This window comes from Haliotis rubra, unplaced genomic scaffold (genome assembly GCF_003918875.1).
Source record: "Haliotis rubra isolate DU_JTF1 unplaced genomic scaffold, ASM391887v1 Scf1472, whole genome shotgun sequence".
Classification (NCBI taxonomy): Eukaryota; Metazoa; Mollusca; class Gastropoda; order Lepetellida; family Haliotidae; genus Haliotis; species Haliotis rubra.
Genome location: NW_025765417.1, coordinates 92,680 through 120,172, shown reverse-complemented (window position 1 = coordinate 120,172; position 27,493 = coordinate 92,680). Strand labels below are relative to the sequence as shown.

The 27,493-nt window shown below is 38.4% G+C and overlaps 1 protein-coding gene across 1 annotated transcript in view; it reads right to left on the bottom strand.

Moving 5' to 3' along the window:
• The window catches only part of LOC124269780 (glypican-5-like), a 105,912-nt gene that overhangs the window by 8,621 nt on the left and 69,798 nt on the right, over positions 1-27,493 (bottom strand). The window contains exons 5-6 of the mRNA XM_046704820.1: positions 6,619-6,745; positions 1,255-1,429 (exon numbers count right to left, since the gene is read on the bottom strand). Of these exons, the coding sequence (XP_046560776.1) occupies positions 1,255-1,429; positions 6,619-6,745 (302 nt within the window). The remainder of the gene's footprint in view (positions 1-1,254; positions 1,430-6,618; positions 6,746-27,493) is intronic.

Genomic DNA, 27,493 nt, shown 5'->3' with positions numbered 1-27,493 from the left:
ATCGCGTGCTAGGTTATGACCTGTGACAAAATGCTTCATGTATGTATTTTCGCATTAAACATCGTGGTCCGAAAGCGTGAAGATTGAGGCGGCGAGAGCGAGATGTCACTTGTCAGTGACTTGACTTGCATTACATGATCGCACAAAAAGATGGAAATAGTAATTTTATATGTACGTTTGACAACTTTTATGAATGCTGTTGTTGATTTTATTCATTAGTTTATTCAATTTATTTAATAATTTCCTCGAAACATCGTTACTTTGCTCTTTGACAATGTTATTGTGGACCCGCTGCCGAAGCATGTGTCCGAGAATCGTTGTTTTCAATAATATTGCAAAAAATAGTTTATAATTTTAATTCTGCTGATAATATATGATAAATTGAAATTTAATAAGTGTTTTCAGACATTGTGAAATGTGATAGATTTGATATATGAATCAAAAGTCAGGTAGGTTCCTAAAATTATGTCTCATTTTGACGTGACTACTGCCTGGCCGATTAATCGGCCTCCGGTGTCTGGGGACTCATAACGTTGTGGCCGATTATTCGGCCTGCGGTGTTGAATGGGTTAAGTTGTAGTCGTATTACTTGAATAATATGATAAAAACTAATTTTCATATTTTTAAACAGTAGGATTAGACCTTTCAAATGGTGTATGATATGTAGTAGTAATAATGATTTACGAGCTGATATTTTCATTGATAAACATAGGCTTCATCTATGACCTCTGAGTCTCTGGGAACTTGGTGTCATGGCAGTAAATGCCTCTGGCTGACTGGTGTTGAAGAGTTAATAAATTATTCACTTAATAGTCAGTGGTGGATGAAGTCAAACAGAAGGTTAGTCAGTAGTTTGAAGGAGCTCACAGGGCAGGAGGAACCTCTCCAAAAGCAGTGCACACCACAGTTTTAATCTGTCCCCAACAACATGAAGGAACCTTTGTCTACGAGGAAATCACTATATGGGCTTCAGTCACCTTACTGTGTGGCTTGCATGTGCAGATGCAGAGTTCTTCAAGTGCGCCCAGGGAACATTCTTCCCTAACACTGGGTACAGGAACACATGCCAAACTAATCCTTATTAACAAAATTGACAATTCATCTTAAGTTTCAATAGCAGTATGAAATCAAATTATTTTTTTTCCAAAGATGTAAAATCATTTTTAGGAATTAAAATTGGAAAAATTAATTGTTCCCATGTCCACAAACAGTAGAGAAATGTCAGTGTAGTGGAACAAAGCACCAAATGCCCACCTGGATCTTTATCAACACTGTCATCCCCGCTACCACTGCCAGAGGGGTCATACAGGTCCTCATCATCGTCATTGATGTGAATGTTCTCGTTCTTGATCCTCCTCTCCCCACTGGAATACAGCTCCTGAGGGCTGTCTCCCTGCATCTGCTCATCCATCAACAATATGCTCAGGTTCTGAAACATACAACCACGTACTATATACATATGTATTGTGAATGCAATCAAGTTTGTACAAGAGAAACCTATTATATGGCAAGAGTAATCCTGTGTGGAGGGTACCGCCGGAAATGCAGAAAACATTGTGTGCTTATCTTTTAGCTTACCGAGGTTTTTTCGTGTGCTCACGGGAAAATTTTTGGACTGATTATTCCTTGGCATGGTGTTTAAAATTACAACAGAACCATGAAAACCTTTCTCCACTTGTTCTTTTTATCAGATCTCACAAACCTGAGTACTGAAGGTCTATTCTGCACAGGGACTTTGGGGATACATTTGATTATTTCTATCTATTTCTGTCATCTCACTCATCTTGACATCTTTTTTCATGCATCCATAGCATACAGCTACTAGGTAGGAGAATAACAAACATACAAAGCTTTTTTCAGGTGTCATGCAACAGCATACTTTTCATTCATTCATTCATTCATTTATTCATTCATTCTCATGAATAGGATGGTGATGTTAGCATTTCGAGAAGAAAATGTTACTTAATAAAATTTATGTTTCTTTCATGTTCAATATAATTATTCGAGTCTTAAGTCTTGAAATTTCCAAATTGCAAAAGGATTTATTTAGGGCTTTCCAGGCAAGCAAATGTATATTTGTAGCGAAGTTGAAGTTTGCAACGAAGGCCAATGCTGTGGCTGTGTGGTTAAAAAAAATATGTTTGAATAAATCACAGACACTGGAAATACCTTCCTAACTGCAGTGGGCACCTGTATAAATACTTGAACCCTGCATAAAACAAACAGTGGTCCTAACATGGCTGAAGAGCCATCAGTAACTACTAACATCAAATCTAATGAAAGCTCCAAAAATGTTCCTTAGTTCCAATATATGGCAACAATTGTTTGTGCAAAGAGCAGAAGTGTTTTGTTACAACTTTCACATTTGCCACTTTCATTACTTAAGCAAATGCCACCAGCTACATTCCAGGCACTGATATTCAGAAACCAGTAAACTTACTTCATCAACTTTCTACTTTTCCAAGTTAAGCTAAAACCTTTCTCAGTAAAAACCTTTGTTGACATTATGTAGCAATGACCTGAAAACATAACTTCCAAACTACTTCTTGTCCTTTCATTAATGCAGAAAACAGTGAAACATAATACTTCCTGTACAGTGGCATGAAACAACACAATATATATCTCAAATTAATTGTCAACATGCAGCTTTCCTTTCACTGTGACCACCTGGCAGTAACACCTGAGCATAAAAGCACTCATGATTACTTCCTATTACTCCCATTTCCACACAGATCCAAAGATAAGGACAAAATGTATTTTGCTCAGCTATTTGGGAAACAGACTTAAGGTTTTGGTACAGAAGTGCATTAGGGCCATTAAAGATGTGGGCCAGTGACTGGCAATGCCAGTCAGACTGGGCGATGAATTGGACAAATGTTCACTGAAGCTTAGTAATACTATAACAGCTCCTATTTCTGGGAAAATATTCACCAAAGGTATCTGAACATTATCCTGCACAACACACCCAAACGAGAACCTCATGGCAACGTCTCTTCTACATGGATGATTTGCCTCCCTTGTCTGACACTGCCCCCTCTTCCTTGTCTTTGTCTGTTGGGTAATGAAGCGCAGTGATTTATTGTCTCCACATGGGGCTACACAGACAAGGAGACTGACAGGTCACTGACGTTGATCAGTCACAGCAGCAGTGAAAAATAGATCTTAGGAGTATGGTGTATACATCTTGGTGTACACTGGACATATACAAATAATAACCCAGAATATTGGCCTGTGTGCAATAAGTGACCCAATTAATGACTTTGTACAAGCATTGGACCTTGCTGTTGACAACAGGAGCAAGCATTGAACTTCCTGTTGACAATGGTACATGCATTTGTCTTCGCTGTTCACATTCTTACAAGTATTTGATCCTGCTGCAGACAATGGTGAAGTTACAAGTATACAAGAACCTGTCAACACACAATGTCACAAACAGCATGGATTACCAATCTGATTGTGACAACAATCAGGGGGGTAAAATTCCTCTTCAGTGACAAGACTGCAGTTCAGAACTTGCATTGTTCAATTTGTGTTTTATTATTGCTTGGCAGCCACAAATAGGCTTGGGGTGGTCTGCCTTGCAACATGATATGTGCCGGGTTACATGTTGGTATAGGTAAAGCCAGCTACCCACTTGCTATTTGTGTGGTTGCATGTGTACCGGTGACATCTGAGTCTCAGTACAACAGAGCTACATCTGTGTTGTATATGTGCTATATCTGTTCTCACTGTGTTGTGCCATATGAGGGTAATTGCTATAGTAACCTTTCTTGTTTCAATTCCATAACTTATGTCCAGAGGTGCAGACCAATCCAATATCAAACTTTTGTCTCCAGCACCATTCTCCCCAAGAACCAGAGGTGTAGACCAACCCTAGTATCAAACCTCTGGCTCATGTACCTTTCTTTCAGTAGAAAGCTGTAGATCAACTCTAAATCCAAACTTGTGCCTACGTCTCTTGTTCCCGGCCCTGTAGGGATTCTTGGTAAGTATCTTGATCTTATGTTGTAATCGTACCTTGATCACATCTGTCGTGATCAGGCACTCAATTATAAATCAGCCAGATTCCTGGAACATGAACCAACCTCAAACCTTGGTCTTATCTTAGCTCCATTTCCAGTACTTCAGTCCAATATGAACAGGAACTAGAGGTGCAAACTAAATCTATATCCTACCTATGCCACCTGTACCCTCACTACCACAGTCATCCCCAGCCCATCCTATGACTCGTTGCTTCGTCACTGTACTGACTAACCAAGCAGAAATATGCAGATGATTCACTGTCCCTTCCGATTAGTGAGTTTCAATACCGTCATACAGACATTATAAAGAAACATGACACAGACGCATGACAAATAGAAAGCTCCATTAATTGGGAGATGTGTTCCATTCAACTCAATCAATAGCAGCCAATATCCACCTGTGTTGTATAAGCATTACAGTCAGCACAGGTATGCATGTCCCCAGGTAAGTGCTGCTTTCTGATTCTTTTCTCCATCTGATTGGACATGTCTGTCATTGTTCCACCATGAATCTCTACATCAAACTATTTGTTTTCTGCATTGTTTGATACCTTTTCACTCAGTACGTCCCCCACTGTACTTGTATTTCACTATTGTGGTGTCTATGCACCTATTAAATGAATCCATGCTATATATGAGACTTCAGTCCAACCCTACCAGCATTGTACAGACTACACAATTCATCACTGTCAGGTCAATTTCGGGTAACATGAAAATTTTAAGAACCCAATTGTTTGTCCTGAAGTCTTTTTACATGGCTTTTGAACCCCAAGACCCACTACAGCTTGTAACATTAGGTGAGGACCCCTGATTTTCATACTTAATTTTGAACAATATGCTCTAAAACAATCACCAACTTGTTTAATGTTTATGCATTTTTCAAAATAGTTACATTCAAGAAAATATTTCAAATTTCAGCAAGAGTATATATATATATTACTTAAAGAAGTTGTACTGCAAATAACCATGTACTTTTCTTCACCTACAGGTCCCAGCAAGAGTATATATATATATATTACTGCAAATAACCATGTACTTTTCTTCACCTACAGGTCCCTTTCTGGATTCCTGCAAGTGTTACCTATTTAAAAAATACACTTAGCCTTACTACCATGTATAGTGTAATAAAACACACTTTTGTTCTGAACTATTATAGTTATAGCACGAGGACGCTAAGTGTCCTCGTGCTTTAACTATAATAGTTCAGGGCTTAAAGTGTGTTTTATTACACTATACATGTACACTAGGGCTAAGTGTATTTCTTTCTTCTAAGATGCCAAATTTAATACTTTCTAAAGATAATTACGATTAATTTAAGGCAGAAAACAAACGACGGTGTCGGTGACCTAAATTAAGAATCCTCGCACAGGGCTAACTGGCTCGCTGTTCTATTGATGTGTCTGCCCCCCTACGTTAAGACGAACATTACCAGAAAAAACAAATGATAACAGTTTGATGACGGTTTACGTTCGGATTAAATATCTTCTCTGAATTATTTTAATTACATCTGTCATTAACGTAAACCATATGGGGCAATATGAACGTTGCATTTCTACTACCAGCGTAAGTTTAGATCAGTACATCCAGAGGAAGTTGAGTAGTCAAGCCACATTCCACAATTGCATTGTGGGAATGTAAACATTACTTAACGCTACCGCGGACGCTGAAAACTTGTGAGTCGAAATGACACATTTTTACCGTCGTAAAACATAAACGTAATGTTTCCACCAGTGATGTTAGCTGCGTGAAGCAACAGCAAACCAAGAAACTGGATGCAACGGTGTAGTTTACTGTAGGAGCACGTACGAGGCGATGACAACTGACATGCATCGTGACGTCGCTTACATTGTGACGTAATGTAAAATGGTTCGATTACGAGGGGGCACACTAGAATGGCGCAGTGACGGGATAACGTCATTCAATCGTTACGTCATCAAAAAACTATACCTTTATTGTCTGATAATGTATTTTTTTTCCGATTGTTCTAACCGCTAGGCATCTTAGAACTCATCATCCATGTCCCTAACAAACTCTTTACCTAATCAATGCCTTAACCATCAGTGACACCACCACAATCTGGTCAATTACAACAGTGTTGTCACAGGCCAACCCTCATTTCCTCACATGTATGTTTGCTGTTCTTTGACACATTAAAATACAATCAAGCAAGAAAACTGAATAATGCACAACAGTGGTTTCAGTGACACCATTCATTTTCAAATTTGATTAGTAACTTGTCCTAAATATTCCATTGTTGGAGACACTGATTGTGTAGAGCAATGAATTCGTACCTTCTGACAATTCCAAAAGACATCTAAGAAAAGGAGCTTGAGTTCATGTCACCATTTAATACACTGTGTCACACTAGACAAATTACGGTTTCAATCAAGATCAGGTGTCATGTCAAGAGAGCTAGTAAGTAATACAACATTCATTACATCATACAACAACACATATCATACCGTGACATCGTAGTTCATTATCCATGAACCGCATGAGTCATTTCACTTAAATACATCAAGGCATCATAACATCATACAGTGCTCATAACAAGAACCAAAAGACAAGTCTTCAGTGGGATTTGTTCTTCTCTTACCCTTCTCATATGGATCAGTTTTTCTTTAACATTCAGCAGATCATAGTTTGGCCTCACATCAACTTTCACCTCTGGGTTGGCCTTGGCCTGTGCAATGAAACTCGATTCAGGAACAATACGTGTATACCTGAAAGATGAAAACAAGACATTAAATACATATCACAATTTTGTCACATGAGTACAACAGAAACTTAGTTGGTTTCAATCCCCGTTCACAGAAAATATGTTTCTAGCTTTGTGAGCACTAGCCCCATGCACATAGGTTTACAGAAGTGGTAAATGGCTGAGATCTGCATCACTTCAGACAACCATGTTAAGCTGACACGGATTGATATAACTGCAATACTGTTCAAAGCAATGCTAAACCATACTCACTCATACTGTCAGAGGATGTAATCTCATTTAATATACACAGGCAGGCTTCAGCTAGAAATCAGGTGTATTGTAATTCTCCACTATTTTCTATTTATACCGATACTCTCAGGTCACAACATCTGTATTCTGTGCTTGGAAAACATATCAAAGTTCTACAGTAAGAATTTATCTATTTACTTTTTCTTTTCTAGAATTTCAGGCAGAATCATCTTGCCTGATCTAAATCTCACAGGAATTTCTTTGGTGAGAAAAAAAGATTTGCTTTGATGCAGATGCCATGTTTATGCTTCATTACGATGTGTGAAAGAGGAGATCTATTACAGTGGAGCATCAGGGTGAGGGCTTCTACTCCTCAACACACTCACTCAGTCATGGACATGCTACAGACAGACGGCAATGTTTTGTGTTTCAGGTCAAACTCATAGAGCAAAGGTCAATTCATGTTTAGGTCAAAGGACAAAGTTTCAAAATATAATGGTAAAGTTGAAAATGTTAAAGGTCTGGCTTAACATGTTAAATGAAAGACTTTCACAACAGCTTTGTTCCTGGTTAAATATTTGAAAATATTTTTCAATCAATATTAATGTTTTCATTCTTACATGATTCTGGATGTCTGTATGTGCAAATTTGTCTACGTTTAATGGTGATAAGAACACAATTTCTGCAGTATACATGACACTTTGATCACCACAGCTACAGCAAACTGAATGATGGTCCCGAAGAGAATTAGATGAGTCTACTGAGGTCAGATGATTGCGAATGGTGATCCAGTGGGGTTTGTAAAGGTGAGGGACACCAGCTCTTGTGTCTGCCAGACATCCACTGAGAATACATGACTTGTTTTACAATTTACACTGATACCTACACGACATACTGCAAGTCAATTAGTCTCATGTTAATTCCTTGTTGGCTGAGGTGGAGACAGGTTTAGTGAAGATTTTATACCAACAGATCCCATCCAATTGGGTTTGGCTTTCTGGTAATTATCATGAAAATGTTCTTGACTGTTCAAAAATGACAGGCGCCACTTGGTCTCTATGGGTCGGCACAAATGGATTACTGCAGTGTGTTCATTAGATATTTTTGCTAATATCAATTTGTCTGGGTAAAACATGTCTCAAAGCCTGATGATGTTCAAATTAAATTTATATCAGCTGTGTTTCAATTAACTACTTTTATATTGTAACTGTTTATCTTTTCCAGATTCAAATTCTGTCATTGGAACACATTCAGCATCATCAAAATATTGTCTTTTTACAAGGCCACATTTGTCATCAATGATTTATTTACAGCTTCACTGCAGATATCTCAGTAAAGTCGCCTTCTTGCTGTGAGAGTTTGTAAAATATTTCCCTTCTTCCTCATCAGTTCTTCAGAGCCCCTTACAAAGTTATCAGTAATCCACTAAACAAAAATCAATTTCATTACTGTGACATCGTTAAAATGTGAAACCATGTCAATTTCCACAGTTCATGCTCACAGCGAAACTGATGCAAAAGTGACAAGACGGATAAGACACACGTTGTCACCCAAACATCAGCTTCTAATTGGAAGGATTTCTTTGTCTTCATCAGCAGAAAGTGCTAAACTTGTGAGTGACATCTTCAAAGGTGAAATTGACAATGATTCTCCACAAAAAGCAGCATTTGGTGTGAATAATTAGTGTCAAATGACAAGATCACAGACAATCTGGGACTGATTTATGAGTGAGATATTCAAATTCATGCAAATTAGCCCCCTTAGAGACAGCTTAAAATTTTAAATGACTAATTCCTCACAATACATTCTTGAAAATAGTTTTCATGCAACTTACAAAAATATCTTTCTCAATGTTGTGAATTACTAAGGAATGAATAATCATTACAAATATATTATTTATGCTCTTATGACTCTCTATTTTCAAACTTGTTGATTTCATATCTGGATCATGATTACCTTTACAACATTCAAACTGTTATCATAAACCTCCCTGACTAGCAAGGAAAGTGTTATTAAGCTTTTACCGTTACACGAACAAACCTTCACGCACTACTGTTAAATATGACTTCAAATCTAATGTACTTTGTTTTCAGCAAAGAATACTTTATCAATGACATCTAAAAATGACACTAATTTCCCCACTTAGTTTTTACCTGAAAACAACACATGCTCAGTTACTTTATCTACCCGTTATGTTAAAATAAATATTCATATCGGGGAGCCACAAAATCATACCTGAGTAAAATCAGCTATTCATGTCATAATAGTCTTCACACCATGAAAATGAATTTGATGATTTCCTCACTATTCCAAGAAACAAAGCTTTTTTCCATTTCATTTAAAATTTCAACTGTGGATGGAAAGGGGAAAATCAATCATTGTCATTTGCATTTTTTATTGGTAAAATGTCCTGACTGGCAGACAAAAAGGTTTAAGTTTAATTAAACTCAGTTGAATACTTGAAATGTGGGCACACTCCAAGTGCAGCGCACTGCATGTGATGTCTAGCTGTGATTCCACTTGGTTGCTATTGGTTACCAACAGTTAATGCATAGTGCAGAATGGTGCCATTCTAAACCAGCTGCCAGCTTGTAGTCGTATAGACATTTCAGAAATCATGATAAATCTGTTGGGCGAAGAATAAAAAACACAAATCATCCATGCGATTAAATGAAATCTTGCTTTAAAATTACTGTGGCTCTTTGATCTGCCCGGGACTATTTTTCATCCATTTTGATTCCATTTTACCGACCTTCGCAAGCAATAAAACTCTGTTGTAAAGTGTAATTGTAAAGCTCATGGATAGCAATCCCTGTGGCTCAGATAGCACATGTTCAATCAGGTGAATCTACAAGGGAGCTCTGTTTACTAAGTTCAATAGAAACATATTGTTTTCAAATTTATGACAAACAATCTAGACATGTAATGATGTGTGAAGTCCAGATTCCAAAGAAAACCTTGATTTTGAAACTGATTCCAATTGATCTAGAAAATCTGGCCGTCAATCTCCCAGTGCCTTGCATAATCATAAGGTAAATCTCACCTTACCACTGATACATTTCAGATTATTTTACCATAAAGCACTTCACCATGACATAAAACCTCATCATTTCCATTTTATACATAAATGAACAGAAAAACTTAATATGATACTTTTTAACTTATCACATCCCTTCTAAACAGTTCAGTACACTTAAAAACCTACCACAAAGCATTAACTAAATTTGAAAACCTTTGCATAAAGATCCAAGCACTGGGTGCCGATACTCCTTGTGGGGGTACACCTTCCAGGGGCAAGAGGGGGTGAGGGAGGGAAGGAGTGCTGTGAGCGCACTTAAATGGATCTAGGTGTATCAGCTTTCTAACATAATCACTTCGACAGTCAAGAGGTAGGAAAGGGCTAATTCAGCTGGCAACACAAGCCCACTTGGTGGGTATAGAGTATTCACCCAGGGTGCTCCTTTAAATGTTTCCAGGTTAATTTAACCGGACTGACATCTTTACATGCAGGGCAACATTTGGATGTGTTATTGGGGCAAGCTTACGCTTTGATAAAATGACAAATCTCCTGTATGTTCTAAAATTGTAAATTATCATGAACTCTAACATGGAAAGACATAAATCTTCCATAACATCGAGAAGTATGTCACTGGAGAAATGAAATGATCACGCTGTGGCAAAAATCTTGTCCAGGAAAATGTTAATCACTACTCCTGAGACCGGGATGTTAGATATGACAGTTGCTCTGATGCTGCTATTTCTGTGTCAGAATGTAATAGGACAATTGCAGGACTGACTGAGTTTGGTTTTACGCCGCTTTTAGCAATATTCCAGCAACATCACGGCGGGGAGCACCAGAAATGGGCTTCACACATTGTACCCATGTGGGGATTCAAACCCGGGTCTTCGGCGTGACGAGCCAACGCTTTAACCACTAGGCTACCCCACCGCCCCGACAATTGCAGGAAGACAAGTCGCCATCTTCATCATGTGAACACCAGTCAAATTAAGAGGGCTTCAAATTAGCAGTCCTACAACACAAAGTTTTATATTGTATATCAGTTATAGAGTTTATAGTGAAATTAAGTACATAGTCGCAGAGTCTAAGCAGCTTAACTACTGGTTTTGTCCATCTTGTGTTGTAGTCTGAAATGATCTTAGGCTAATGAATTGTGTGGAATGTTGTCACTCCCACCATTATGACCTTATCTCCACCTGTATTAAATGCTCATCATATACTTACTTCATCAGCCTTAAATTAGCTATGATCATAACCACCTATATATAGTTTCTTGTCAATATTGCATGTAATCAAAGACATCCCTATTCAAAGTTTCACATTTCCATTGTATATTTCTATAAAAAGCAGCGTCTATTTCCTGTCATGATCATGTGCCAGAAGAAACAGGTGCTTCCGACATTGATTACCCTGTTTGATTGACAGGTCTGTTTTCTACAAACATCCTCCATGTATATTTCATTGCATAGACTCTCATCACAGCTTCCGACACAAGAACCACATTGACAAGTAAAGGGAAATCTGGGCTGCTGATTTAATCAAAAGATAACATGAGCATCAGTTTCTCTTAAATTGGGCAGGTTCATTTTTTTCAAGCCATAAATTGAATGTCATATCACACACTTCATTTTCCAGTTCAATTTTTTTTCCATATTAATCAACAGAAGAGCTTTCATTTTTATTCACTGCAATTAAAACCCACAATATTTTTCATAAACGTCTTGCTCATTTATAAGGGCAAACTAACCCTGAAACCCCATCAATATACAAGTCACGCTGATGTGATGCAATTTACAAAATTTATGTGACAGCACATCTTATTCATTGCCATCAACATGAACCTTCAGTGAGTTTATTAAACTACACATATTTAAATGTATCGCGATAATACCACCACATCCATATCAATCTTCCGATCAGAAATCAACATTCCTGGCAACACCCAGTCCGAAGACTCGGCCATAACCATACAGGCTAGAATGGTAGCAATCACAATTCAGGCAACTTTTTATAGTCCACTGAGTCATATTTATCGCATTTTTGGAGATGAAATTTTCCCCTGATGGTTTTTCAAAACTAGCGATAGGATCTGGTTGGTGAAAAACCTCCTTCAATGGGGAACTCCTGTATGGCTCTCTTCAGGGAGAAGGTACATTAATTCCTAGGTGGAATTCCTGTCATGTTCTTCACAGATTGTATGTGGGATAGCAAGCTGTGGATGAGCTTGCCTCAAGCCTCAAGCCTCACTTTCTGCACTACCTCCTCCATGGCAAACATGGCAGTGACCAAAACAGGGAGATGCTTCTCACCAGCATAAATCTAGGACTATAATTATGGACCAGTGATACACACTGTGACTTTCCACTGGCTTAGCATCACAAGATTCCATTATCTGTTAGAGTTTACTCATCAATTAAATCCTGTTCTTGAGACAAGGGATAGGGTGCCCAAATCTTTCTGCATAAGTTTCTGTCTGGCTTGAAGCTCTGTCTACGCTATAAATCTCAATAGTTGGGGTCCTTTCTGAACCAAATCTAATTATAAGAAGGTGGGAAAGGGCGACACTTCTGTCTGAGGTGTTTGTGTATTATCAAAGGGGATCTTACAACAATTTGTCTGAATTGTTTATTTGGTATCAGTAGGTTTATGTATGTTTGGTGCTTGTCAGTACAAATACTTTTTGTCTCCTAGTATCTTTTTTCATTTGTATTACTGGAATATATGTTCTGCATTTCATCCTTTCAAAACATCTTTTCTTTGTGATAATCCAAAGTATATATCAAAATCATGATATATTACATGTCAAAATAAACAGTTAACCTTACAACAAACCTCTCCTTGATATTTCCATTAAATCAGGCTAAACACACTTCAACCTTGAAACAAGTCAAACATTTCCCCACAACATTCAACAGGTCAAGGTCTCAATTTATTTTCAGTATTGACTCAAATGTGTTGATAGACATTAATGAAATAATAAGAAAAAGACCCTTGATTGGCAGAAAACATCAAATTATTGAGTGGAAAAAGCAAAGACTGTACAACTCTTTCAGTATATTGTGTGCCATGCACCATAGATCATTAGGTAAACAGGTATCTAACAGGCCAGGTACAGGAGGAGCGCACTAATACAGACTGGTAGGAAACATGCTGAATGACGCCTATTACCTGCATCATTTACAAGCGTCTCCTGACCTAACTCTCTCAATGTCTAATCACCATTATGTCTCATCACCATTAAATCTACATCAGTTAGACATAGCACCTTGAACACATTTGGCCTCACAGTCAGTTAGTCTATACACTGCCGCTGTACAAGACAACCTCAGTGCTAGACTGTCATAAGTTTATGTGAAGGTATCACAATTACAATCACATTGACCTTAAGGTCACTTTGTACAATGGCACCTGGCTAAACAATATTCCAGCAATATCACATCCAGAAAAGGCTTCCAGTCTTTCTACCAGGTGTAACAGAATCATTATGTGTATGGCTAAGGAACAAAGTGAACATGTCTGGGCCATTGGCATGTCACTTTAAATCCTGAATGAAAGTCATTTTTCTTTCCAATTGTAAAATTATCAAATGTGACAGGTTTAATGTGTTCTGAGATATTTCCTAATACACGAGGACTAAATGAATTATAGCTGACAATGTATAGGGATATGTACAAATATATTCCCATAACTTTAAAAAATAATAATACCTTACTACATGTAACAGAAACTTATAACATATCGGCACTTACACCACCATTACAATATATAGGAGGAGCCTTTATGATATGAGTCAGATGATTATATATAAAAATACCTTGTAATACAGGGAAGCATGAATAGGTTATTGAGATAATATGGAGGTTATGACCTTTATATAAATACCTCTTCATATATGATTATTAAATTGATAAAAGTTCATATATTTATTGTATATATTCCCATCAATATTTATTCAATGTGCACATTTTTTACTTGTATGTTATCTTACTCTCACAGTGCTGTGTCACTAGCTGTAAATTCTGCTGTGAATCCTTCCTTCTGTGTACACGCACATACAGGTCTTGCCCTCTAATACCTCGCATACCATATTCCCTTTCATTACCCATTATTCAAAACAAGTCAGTCTACTTTGTCACTTATGTTGTAGCCAAGTATCATACACTGGTATATTGGGGTCAGTTAACCTGACACAGAACAGAGAGCCAACATGTCCCATCCCGTTAGTTCACAAAGGACATCAATATCAGATCTGGTTTTAATATCAATCAATGACAAATGAGATATCAATATTCCATTTCGAGAGTTTCTTGTGGATTGTATGTTGCCTCGGTTCGAGGGTATTTTGCCAGGAATAGTATACCTCAAGTAGAAATTGCCAATTTATTATATGCTACAAAAGCTGACTGCTTGATCTGGGTCAGCTGATATCTGTGCTTGTACTTTGCAACCAGTGACCTCTAACCCAAACTAACACCTTTCTCATTTTAACTACATATAGTGCTATCTAATTCTATTTCCTTTCATGCTTGCATCGCTCACTCCAGATTTTTGCTCCTCTCATTTTCTTCATTATGCCTCCCTCTACTAAAACATGTAAGGTGGACTTTTCTCATACACCATGAATGATTACATATAAACTCAAAACTTTACATTTTACTGATTTCGTAACTTGATATTCTTCTTGTGTACATACATCCACTTTATCTATGTCAATGAAATGGATCAGTTCTATTCCAGGCAGCTTGACTTCAATGGACTTCATCTGATGCTGCTTCTCTATGCAGCAGGTATGATGTATTACCCATCCAGGGTCCCAGCAAACATCAGCAGGAGCTACCACACTCCAGCTGATGAGGAGGATAACATCAGTTAAATGTTAAGACATGATCTCCTCATAAGCCCCAGCTTCTGTATATGAAATCAGTAAATATTATTTCAAGATGTTAGTTCCTTTCCAAATCACTTATTGAATACTGGTGTCCTCTCTCAATACATCAACATGCTCACTTATGTATCGGGTTGCTTACATCCTTCAGCCAACATGACCAAATCAGTGCCCCCAAATCTCTACCAATCTTGGACAATCAATCCCCTACCCCACAAATCCAATCTACTAACCATGGGAGTCAATCCCCTACCCATCATAACTAGACCTCTCCATACTCTTAAACAAAACATTATTCAGTTTTCTTACCCAATCACCTATACTGTATCTTCCAATCAGATGGGAGATAATATACCTTGGCATTATGACTGACCATGGAGACCAAATATGTCATCAATTTACTATAGGGATTTACACTGCTGCAAAAAGTCTTTGTGCGTGTGTTCCTGTCCTTCCATCGGTAAGCCTGGCTTTGTTCGAGTGTAGCATTATCCCGGTGTTATCAGTGCTGTGTGTGTCTCCAGGATTACCTATATTTCTGATAAGTAAAGTCAGGTCACTGCTGTAGTCTGCTCTCACACAGGCTGGCACAAGGCTTGTTTACGTGGGGTGATTCCCAAGTCCAACATGGCCAATTAGTAACCTCTGATGACAAACCACCCTTCATGGCTCTCATTATTGGCCTATTAAAGTGCCCCCAACACTGTGCTCACCAGATAAGATAGTAGATGATAGCTGTAGCATGAGATCCTGTGCTGGAGCTACTTGTTTCAGTAGCCTCATCTGTTGTACTACCGGCTGCTGGGGAAAACTAAATTTCTCCGTCTTCCTAACACCTCTTCATTTCTGCAGTTCACAGGCCATACCAAAGGAAATATGGCACAGGCACAAATACAATGGAGTTAATGCATAGAGGATCAAGAGATCTGTCTTCCTCAATCATTGGACCTGGGCCCTCATGACAGTTTGTTTTGAGGCTACTGGACACCAAGACAGGGTTCTTGGTGGACCACTGGAACAATATGTTTGGTGGGTGCTAGACACCAAGACAGGGTTCTTGGTGGACCAATGGAACAATATGTTTGGGTGGTGCTAGACACCAAGACAGGTTCTTGGTGGACCAACAATGGAACTTGGTGGACCACTAACAATATGTTGGTGGGTGCTAGACACCAAGACAGGGTTCTTGGTGGACCACTGGAACAATATGTTGGTGGGTGCTAGACACCAAGACAGGGTTCTTGGTGGACCACTGGAACAATATGTTGGTGGGTGCTAGACACCAAGACAGGGGTTCTTGGTGGACCACTGGAACAATATGTTGGTGGGTGCTAGACACCAAGACAGGGTTCTTGGTGGACCACTGGAACAATATGTTGGTGGGTGCTAGACACCAAGACAGGGTTCTTGGGGGACCAATGGAACAATATGTTTGGTGGGTGCTAGACACCAAGACAGGGTTCTTGGTGGACCAATGGAACAATATGTTTGGTGGGTGCTAGACACCAAGACAGGGTTCTTGGTGGACCAATGGAACAATATGTTTGGTGGGTGCTAGACACCAAGACAGGGTTCTTGGTGGACCAATGGAACAATATGTTTGGTGGGTGCTAGCCACCAAGACAGGGTTCTTGGAAGACGGGGTTCTTGGTGGACCAATGGAACAATATGTTTGGTGGGTGCTAGACACCAAGACAGGGTTCTTGGTGGACCAATGGAACAATATGTTTGGTGGGTGCTAGACACCAAGACAGGGACCACTGGAACAATATGTTTGGTGGGTGCTAGACACCAAGACAGGGTTCTTGGTGGACCAATGGAACAATATGTTTGGTGGGTGCTAGACACCAAGACAGGGTTCTTGGTGGACCAATGGAACAATATGTTGGTGGGTGCTAGACACCAAGACAGGGTTCTTGGTGGACCAATGGACCAACAGCAAATCAAGATGTAAACGTCTTATGCTCCTTATTAATGCCAATGTCCTTTTTGGGATCCACATTTATATGATTGAGGGAGGAAAAACTGAAATCAACTGTCAAAATATTGATTGTATTTCTAATCAGAATAGAAAATATTGCATAAACTTTTCCCACAAGCAAACTTTATTCCATGCTTGCATATTGTGAGAGATGGTGGATGTTTGTTCAGTTATTTATATTTAAGTGTACAGGATGTGAAATATTGTCGAACACTAAACCCCTGGACCTGCTACATCAGCATTCTCCTGCTGCATATTCAACTCCTATGAAAACTTCACCTTAGACTCGCATGTTAATTTTCACCAAAATGTTATACTTGTTTTCAAGATCAATTTGATTTTAGCTAGTTGACATGCCACAATACAGACTGGTTTCAAAGAAGTCAAGACCTATATTGGTCCCCAAAAGAATCAACCATACTTCAAACCCAGGAAAAAAATATTGGAATAAAATATGAGGGCAACACAGAACTGAATTCAATATTGATGAAGAACTGAAAGTGCTGTAAAAAAAATACACACATCAACAATAACCTCAGGAGAACCATGTCTAACTAATGTCTAAGCACATTATTTAATGCTTAAATCCTACATACAAAATAAATACGTCATAAAAGGTTCATGTATAATTTCACTGTTTCTCCTGTAAAATCCATATTGTAGAATTCAATACCTATTGGAAAGGATGACTACAGAATTTTTCTTTGCTTCAGGTACATGTATATGGTACAAATATGCTCAGCCAAGAAGGGAAAATTAAGGATCAATATTTTCTCATTATTTTTATGAGGAAGTTTGACAGACTGCATAGATTTATCATCACAAGAACTTATTGGAGGTTCTCTTGCATGAAGAAAGCTCATCATTAGCAGGGGCTGGTTGCAGAGGTTGGCTCTATCGTGCAGGGGCATGGTTATCCAGCTCAGCCCTTCATTGTAGTTAGCAGGACCGGGTCATGAAGGTTGGCCCTTTATTGCAGTTAGCAGGACCTGGTCATGAAGGTTGGCCTTTTATTGCAGTTAGCAGGACCTGGGCCTAGATTTTCGAAGCTCTCTTAGCGCTAAGATAGTCGTAAGTGCCATACATTAACATTAACTTATGACTATCTTAGCGCTAAGAGAGCTTCGAAAATCTAGGCCCTGGTCATGAAGGTTGGCCTTTTATTGCAGTTAGCAGGGACCAGGGCCTCTTTTCACGAAGCAACCTTTACTAAGGTTAACCTTAACTCCCATTCCTTAACATTGCACTAAGGTTACCTTAGTGACTTACAATCACCTTAGTGCTTTGTGAAAGGAGGCCCTGGTCATGAAGGTCAGCCCTTTATTGTAATTTGCAGGGACCTGGTCATGAAGGTCGGCCCTTTATTGCAGTTAGCAGGGACCTGATCATGAAGGTCGGACCTTTATTGCAGTTAGCAGGGACCTGATCATGAAGGTCGGCCCTTTTTTTAAGTTAGCAGGGACCTGATCATGAAGGTCAGCCCTTTATTGTAATTAGCAGGGACCGGGTCATGAAGGTCGGCTCTTTATTGCAATTAGCAGGGACCTGGAGGTCAGCCTTAGCATGGGATTCTAGAATGGACATTTCTTTTGTGCATGGAATGGTTTTGACACTTTTATTTATTTTGAAATGTCATTTTGCATAAATGGAAAATGTACATATTCAATGAAAACATAAAATCTTGTTTATGATTCGAACATTTTCAGCAGAAAATTTCAGCATGCACTTCTTATTTCTGAGGTTGATATTACACTTGTTTAACCATTATACATCTCGCATGGTACTTCTGCAGAAACTACGGGTCTTGGTAAGTGTTTCATGAAGCAGGTTTTACACTAAACTGTTGAGATCTCGGTAAATGTCTACCAGGGTATGTTAGCAGCAACAGTAGTTGTTGCATCTGTAGCAGTTGCATTGATCAATCATGCCATCTCAGAGCTGGGCAGTTAACAGGGACCATCTGCAGCTTCTTCACATGCAGCAAATCCCCTTAGTTACCTCCCTTGATGCACCTGACAAGATCTTGCAATACACTGGCCACAATCATCCCTACCAGTCTGGCCCAAGAACCATGCTATTGATGACTGATTGACAAGTGTACATTTCAGCATCCCTGTTCATAGCAGAACAGACTTTTTGTATATTGTAATCACACCCATGCTGTACTCCCTGCCTGCAGTCTGACACACTAATGACTCACATGGGTTTTTAACCAACTCACTATGGCCATTTCAACTTGCAAATGACATCTCAAAGGTTGTACATTGCATGTTTATTACATAATACCTGCACTTGGTATTTGTAAAAGGTGAAATGGGCATTGTTTAATGGCTAATAGCATGGCACAAAAACACATGCCTGACTGCAAGTCAGTGTTAATAACCCAACATTTAGACTTCATTATCATGCCATTTAACTGTACTATAATGGTGGTATGTTTGATAGTGAAAAACAAAATGTCTGTATGCTTTCTCATGCATTCTGTCAATAACGTTGCACCACAACAAGAATCAAGGTTCTAACAAAAGGACAACGCCTTTCAGCAAAGCCATAAATGAAGCAAGTCTAGATTTCCTCGGGTTCAGAATCTCCCTTCGCAATGGTGCTCCTTCAGTTAAGGAATTGTTTGCTTCTATTAAAATTATATATATTCCAAGATTAAGCATTTTAGTCTAGGAAACACTGAACATGCTGTGATGGCAACTCATGCTACTGGGCATTCCTCTCTTCACATATATTCTACATCATCTATCTGGTTGACATGCTTCACGGTTGACTCATATGTCTGAATGAAATTAATTGTTCATTTCATATGAAAATATTAATTGTTCTCTCTTTTTCAGGTAAAGGCATACATCTTCATAGTTTCATAACTTTTTGAAAACCATTTATATACTCCTGACAAATATGCACTCATAGGTTCTTAATCATGCAAACACTTGAAACAAATTATGATTGATTGGCATGTATATTTCACCTAAAAATCACATATTTCACTTTTCCTCAATGTGTCTCCCTTCCCAACATGTCAATGTCTCCTTAATCAGAGCAGTGAAACAGGCAGCAGCATCCACAGTAACTGAAGCAAGTTGTCCTGCAGCGTGACTCACACCTGGCTGGTAGGGCCCTACTGGGCAAATGGGAACCCTTCCTCCCTACGCTTAACTCCCTTTGTATGCAGCACTGATCACCAGAGGGCACTTATTTCCATCGTCCATAGTGTCCTCACTGAATCTGCCACAGTAGCAGACGATCAGGTATGCTTGGCATTCTGGGTAATAAGTCACATGACCAGCTGCCTTTGCTTGAACAATAACACCAACACCGAACTGGGGCAAGGTGTCGATGCACTTGGTAAACGTATTTGTAAACCAGTCCCTTTATTAGATGAATTGATTAAGATTGCCAGTTTGGGCAGATGTTTCCCATTAAGGTTGGATGTTTGTCAGTATTTAGCATTTGGTTCTTGCTAAAAAAAAAAAATTCGAAAAAGATATTTTTGATTTTATGGAAAATTCTAAAATGTTCTATTCTCTTAATTTGGTAACATGCATAAATTAACAAATACATTATATACTGCATATTTAAAACTATATCAAATGCAGGGTTATTACATGTTTAAAATTAAAAATCATGCATATATAGCAATAAATATTTCCCCAATAACAATCATGTTCAGATAACCACAAAATTTGGATATCTATCAAAAGACCCAACAATCTCTTTAGCTTCACAAGACTATTCATCTCTGAACAAAAACGTTAGTTTCACACAGCGTGAAATTGACGAGGAACAATGAGTCACACATTTCGACCTTTTCCATCTAAAAACACGATTTCACAAGTTTCTGTTAAACCACTTAGTCTAACTCCAAAAGACACCGAGATTGCACCAGCCCATTTCCTCCGTTTGATGCTAAAAAACCACTGCACATAGCTAGTTTTGAGACAAAACAATTTTAGAAATTTCTCAATTCCTTGTTTGTAGTCCATGTATTTGTTTTCACAGCAATTTATTGATTTCAACATAAACACCACAGCTGAAGCTTAAATGACAAACAACTTGAATTATGATAAACCCAAGTTTCATGTTACAAATAACCACTGATTTGAAATGCATTTATCCCTGGTCGCCTCATACGGCGCTGACTTCCATAATTGCCAATTTCCTGCCCACATACACACATGAAAGACCTGAATTACTTCAGTCACTGCCAGTCGAAAAACTTGAAATAGACATTTTTTCCTAAATACATGTTTCCAAGGATTATTTATCTCCATTAAAAACCGATTTCATCATGTTCAGTACTTCAGCTGCAACTCCAGGATTAACCATCATCGTTCTTACCAGTGTATCAAAACTGTTTTAAATTTGACAGTTATGTTGCAAAATTACGATGCCAATCTTGTTCTGCAACCACACAGTAAATTCTAAAACACTCACAATCCACCACACTAAAGCCAAGATTGTCAGAGAAAACTTGCTGATGTGGGGTTTCTTTCATGATTTCATGGCTAATTTCAAGGATTTACCAAAGTTTGGTCTCCTCTTCCTCTGGTGTGGCAGTTTGCAATCTCCCTTGACGACACTAGCAAATCAGGAGGAATCTCATCTAGGAGAGACAGGTGAGATGGACAGAGACAAACGATGTGTCACCGCTGGCCTCAAACCTCTTTACTCCCACTGAATGTGCCTATACGTCAAGATGAACTTCAATGTAGCACTTATCCCTGGTAATGTTTTCCTTGCGTGTTTGAGACGCTGATTTCAAGAGCAGACTTTCTACTGATATATTTTAGTTTCCAGTTAAGTCCTTTTTTCTCAATATGATTTCACCTCAGCTTCACTGAAATTCAATTTTGTATAAATTCTCTCAGGAATCTGAAATTCTCTTAAAATTGACCAGAAGCCAGATTTGTGTCCACTATTTTCAAAATAGACCAGTATAAATACAGCAGCAAGTTCAAGCATTGAAAGATGTTGGTCAGCATCTGAACACAACCACTACATGATTCCTCATCACAATAACTTCATAAAGTCTCTGTCTGTTTCATAATAACTTCTACTGAGTGTTGTATGAGATAGATCTATCAGTGATACAGAGACACTGACAACTCACAACCAACACTATGGTGAGGCACACACAGCGCGCTGGTGGCTGCAGTGAATCCTCCAGTCACCTCCAACATTCCTAAGCCTACATGACACAAAAGTAATTAGTTTCACAACACAGCATAAAAGATTTTTAATGAGGTCAAATGCGTTGAAAACGTTTTCCACTATATATTTTATCAACATTCTTCTTTCTGAGGGATGCCTAACACAGAAACGCGAGACGGCTTCTGCCTCTACAAACATGGCCTGGAGGAATAGCGCTTTCTTCGTCTGTTTAAGAGGAGAAAAAGTTTGCAGATGCAAAACTGTATGTTGACTGCATTGCAGCGGAATCAGCGCACGTTAAGTGCAGTCGTAAACACCAGGGGGGTGCTGCCTGCTCAAAACATATGGAGCCTATTTCATCTGTGATAGACAGTTGAAAACTACATCCTAGAATAAGACAAGTGGCCAAACAGGGAATATCACCCCACACTACAGGCAATAATTGATGTTCTCCAGTTTTTAAAATCCCAAACCAGGTACATTATATTTTTAAAAGGAAAATCGTAAAGGAGTAGGGTCACGTTGAATTATACATGAAATATCAGCATGCACCTGCACATTGGAATGTCAGAATTTTATAGACACAATATATTAATCATGTTCTTTTCACAAATTGTAAAAAGCAAAATAAAGATTATTTTTTTAACATATTCCATGTCAGCAGCCAAACTAGATTCCCTTTGATCATTCATGATCACTATGATGTAATTAGAAAACAAAACAAATACACAGAAAAATCAAGAAATCTTTTAAATCAGAAATATTCCCAAAATCTGTTATCAGTGGCTACAGAAAGATGTAATCCTCTCCATCATCTGTTCCTACTCTGATTTCTCCATCAAACCCATTCTGGCTAAAAATCCTTTAAGACTAGCATTAGAATATAGCATTAGAATATACGAGAGCACGATACTAAAAAAGAGAATTCATCAATAGATCATTCTTAAATCTATGGTTACATAAACCTCCCAATGCTTCACAAGCAACATAAATCATTATACATAAATCATCAAAACGTCTCATTAATTTGTCTAGCAAATCAATGTCATCCAGCGCATCTAATCCCACCATTTACACTCAAAGACAAAAAGACAGATTAAGAAAGTTATATATACTACAGAGAAAAAGGTCAAATAGTGAAGCAAGATCATGATGGTTGAGTTTTCATATTTAACATAAACAGCTAAGTAACAAAGGATGCATACTTGCTGCAAGTTAAGTAGCTGAGTGATAACAAGCCTTGTATAAACAACACATGAAATTCAGTGTCTACATTTCATTGTTTTTGTGGGCTGATGAAAAAACTTGGATAAGGATATTTGAAAAACAAGAGCTGTGTGGGGAAAGTGCTGGAGTAGAATGGGTCGGCGGGTTCAGGTGGAGACCACATGTGGCAAGAATGGCAATTTCGGCAAGCAATTTCAAACAAACATCGCACCTAGCAACACTCTGAAAGCCCAACACTAGGAGTGAGACCTTCCACATCACCTGTGCTACATTTACCTCGATAACTGCATCCCACGGAATCCGCCTTAATATGCACATCAAACATCGGCCATGTTGGAATTGTGTATTGACTAAGTACAGACACCGGATAAGGTCATTAGTGGACATAGATGGATTTTTGGTGGCGAAACCATTGTCAGTTCACTTTCCATTAAGACAGACTTAAAACACATACTTCTTCATCTGCCATTTGGAAGTGATTATTGAAATGTAAAAATACAATTTTGTAAGTTTTACCAATCTGTATCATGTAACCAAACTGCAGCATCTCAAGCAATAGCTGAAATGATCAAAAACCCGTACAAAAATTCCAGCACAATCGTATTCATTCTTTTCAAAACAATTGATTCCCATGTCAATTCAAAATCAGCCAGCTATCAATATTTACCAGTCCACAACACCTTCTCAATGCTGTCTACTATGCCCGTAACAGTTTCTCAACACAAAACCAGATTTTTCTAGTTCTAATGTACCAGATGACCTTGAACATGGTACCATCCAAACCAAGAATTCTTTGAATTTGCACAAAGTGCTTTTTCAACAGTTTGATAAGAAGGTTGCATAGTTCCGCTACCTTTAGACAGGAGTCCTGCAGCAACTATGTGCAACACTGACCCCAACATGAAAGACAGACCCACACAATTGAACACATGCAGTGCACCCAGAAAGGTCAACAGGTCCAAATCAACACTTGCTGGAAAATATCCCGGCCAAGAAATTCAGGCACTGTACCATAGCTTAGCACAGCATTACGTTGTCATTGTAAATATTTAGTCCTCTAAAACAACTCATTGTGGAGCCTGATCACGTCATGTGTTCCTCGCTAGGTGCTGGACGGACATTGGGTGGCGAAAATTCTCTACAGTATCAAGAAAAGCAGCAGTGTTTGATTCCAAACATTGTTCTCTGTGCATGGAGACAAGTCTGCCAGATTGCTGTATTTAACTTACTCATAGCTGACTTCTTATGTACTAATGGAAGCTCGCATGTTCCCTTACTTAATACTTTAACTGACTTGAGTTGAATTCTGTACAGAAAAGGTCACATTTTATGAAGAACTATATCCAGTACCATCTCAAGCCAACAAAACTGAACTCCTTGAAACTGACTTTGTACTTAGCTAAGTGCACTGCATTACTGTGGTGTGATGCGTGACAGCAACACAATGAGCCAAGGCAAGTCAACATGGTGGCCATTATTCCAACCCATCGGAACCTCATATTAACTTGTAAGTCACATCCAACCTACCTACAGCCAATGACAGACTTAAAGTGAGATCTTGGAGTATCACAATAGTCAAGGCCAGATGTCATTAACTCACACACGGCAAGGGATGGAGGCGATTCACCAACAACTAGTGGTATTGTCCACACCACTTCAATACCTTCCTCTCACCTCAACTAAATGATCAACCAGACAAGAATTTTTACTACCTTCCCTTACAAAAAAGCCTCCCTCCAGGTAAGGGAGACCAATCGATTGCTGTCAAATATTAATAAAGACTCACAGACTCAGTGTGTTGTCAAACATTACAGCTTTGAATCCGCAATTAGGGATGGGACCGGATTAGGTACATACCTCTGATGGTCTGGAGCTTCTAAAATGGACCTAATTCCATTGAGCTGAGCTCTGTCATAGACATGTGGGAGAATTACAATTTTACTGGCATGAGGGGCGATATTGTGGCTTGGATTAGTGGGACATTAGCAAGTTCCTGTCAGGGGGTACAAGGTCACATGCCTAGCGCCACAATTGAGACAATGATTTTCTTATTCAGGTGACAAAATTTCAAGGTGGCAATGGTGCTGTGTGTTGGCCGACCAGTTGACATAACAGCTGATGACAAACCCTATTTCATCCTCTCATCACAAAAAACAAGTAGAATAAAAACCAAAAATCTCTTTAATTCTCACACTGTAAAAAGATGAAACCTCATTCTTTAATTACAACAAAAGTTCCATTAAAAGTCTTCATTCCACTTTGTTTGAAGAATTGGCTGAATCCAGCCATTCTTCACTTGATAAAAACATAACAAAAAAAGCCATCCATTTCTAACTTTTATCAAATAAATTGAAAGTTGTCGTTGAATTCATGAAATAAAATCCCCAATCAAATTAACGTAACAAAACTAAGCATGTTTTTCCATAAAATCCGACATATCAGAAAACATAGCAAGCTGACCTGTGAAACCTTTGCAGAAATTCATCCAGTTTTATCAAAAACAAAGATAAACTTCTGTTGAAATGGAAACACTTGATACTCGCTGCATATACACCAACCTGTCCCCAATTCCAAACAGGTCTATTTCCATGAGACAGATTACCATGCAGACAATTGTTGCCAACTTGATGCTGTTTTAAGTGTATACAAGGGAACCCCATATGGTGTTCATCCCCCTATTTCCACAGTGCTACCTCACTAATGCAGACACTCTACATTGGATACAGGTAATAGTCATCAACTGTAGGGACATCAGGGCCCCGTTTCACAAAGCGATCGTAGCGCTACTTTAGTCGTAAGTGTATGTTAAACTATGGGGGTTACGATCAACTTTGCGCTACAATCGCTTTGTGGAACAGGGCCCAGAAGATTAGTCTGTTGCTGCAAACCAAAGACAACATTATCGTTTGAGTGACATGTTGGGCTGCTTGGAGATTCATTAACAAGGTTTTTTGTATGTATAATGCTGTTTTCACCACCATTCCTGGTCTTTCATAGAAGCAAATAAATAATCAAGTTTGAACCTGCCAACCTAGTGATTGATATTATTAGCACCCATCCACAGGTCACTGAGTCTGACCAGCTGATACACCAAGACACGTATTGCAACCAGCATAGGTTGTTTGAGCTATACACACTTGAGTCCACACAGCCAGTAACAAGGCCATATCAATAATCGGGGAAGAATACTGCTAATATTTCACTGTATTATCTCAAATCAAAGGAATGATTCAATATTTCATTTAATATCCATGGAATCTTAACAAAGAAATTATATTGCTAAAATCTTGAATAAACATACATGCTGGTGAACCGATTACATTAACCACAAACAGCAGTTTTCACAAGGCAGTCCCGAACAGTTATATCTAATGCTGATTCATCTACTTCCAACAAAGGGCCATATTTATAAGAGAAACATTATTGTAAAATGAGGTTAAGCTTTTTCAAAATTTTGCTGTAACTATAAAGCAGCTTATCTAAATGACTGGAAATATCTGAAATATACTTTAATCATTATCATATTAAAAATGAAAGCAACATTTCAGTGTAGATACCCTATCTAACTACCTCTTAATGTGTTAGCACTAACCAACTGCCATTAATTATTCAACTCTTGAAGAAAACCTTTTCAAACCCATTAGGTGAACTTTGAATCATAACAGATATTTAAGTTTTGATTTTGAAAACATTATTTTCTCCTCCAGAATTACTTCCATTAATTGGTGATTCAAAAACAAACTTTGCAACACAAGAAGAAAGTGTTTTTGTAATACTGTACTCTGTTGAAACCTCTAGTTCTGGGATTGGTACAAGTTTGTAGTTAAGCTCAGCCAACCAAATATTAGACTAGCTTGATGGATGCACAATCATTACCGTTGCTAGGTGATGAATTATTGCTGCGAAACATATTTCAAAACATGTCAGGATCAGTTCTCAGGTGATCCATTTCAGTGTCATTGTTTTACTTGGGTAAATCTTGGCTAAGGATGTATTGCTGATGTGCAGATATGTTCATTAAAAGCCACTGTGTTCAACATGAAATTGATGGAAAGTCAATGACTGACCCAATAGGGCTCTCACACAGTTATTGTTCTTCAACATCTACAGGTGAAAAAATGAAGGAGTTGAAGAGACAGAACAACGACCTCAAATGTCATTTTCTAAATGTTTATTCCGAAACAAATTCCACAAACTGATTCGACAAAATCTGTAAACATCCTCCGTTACATAATAGAAGAAATATGAC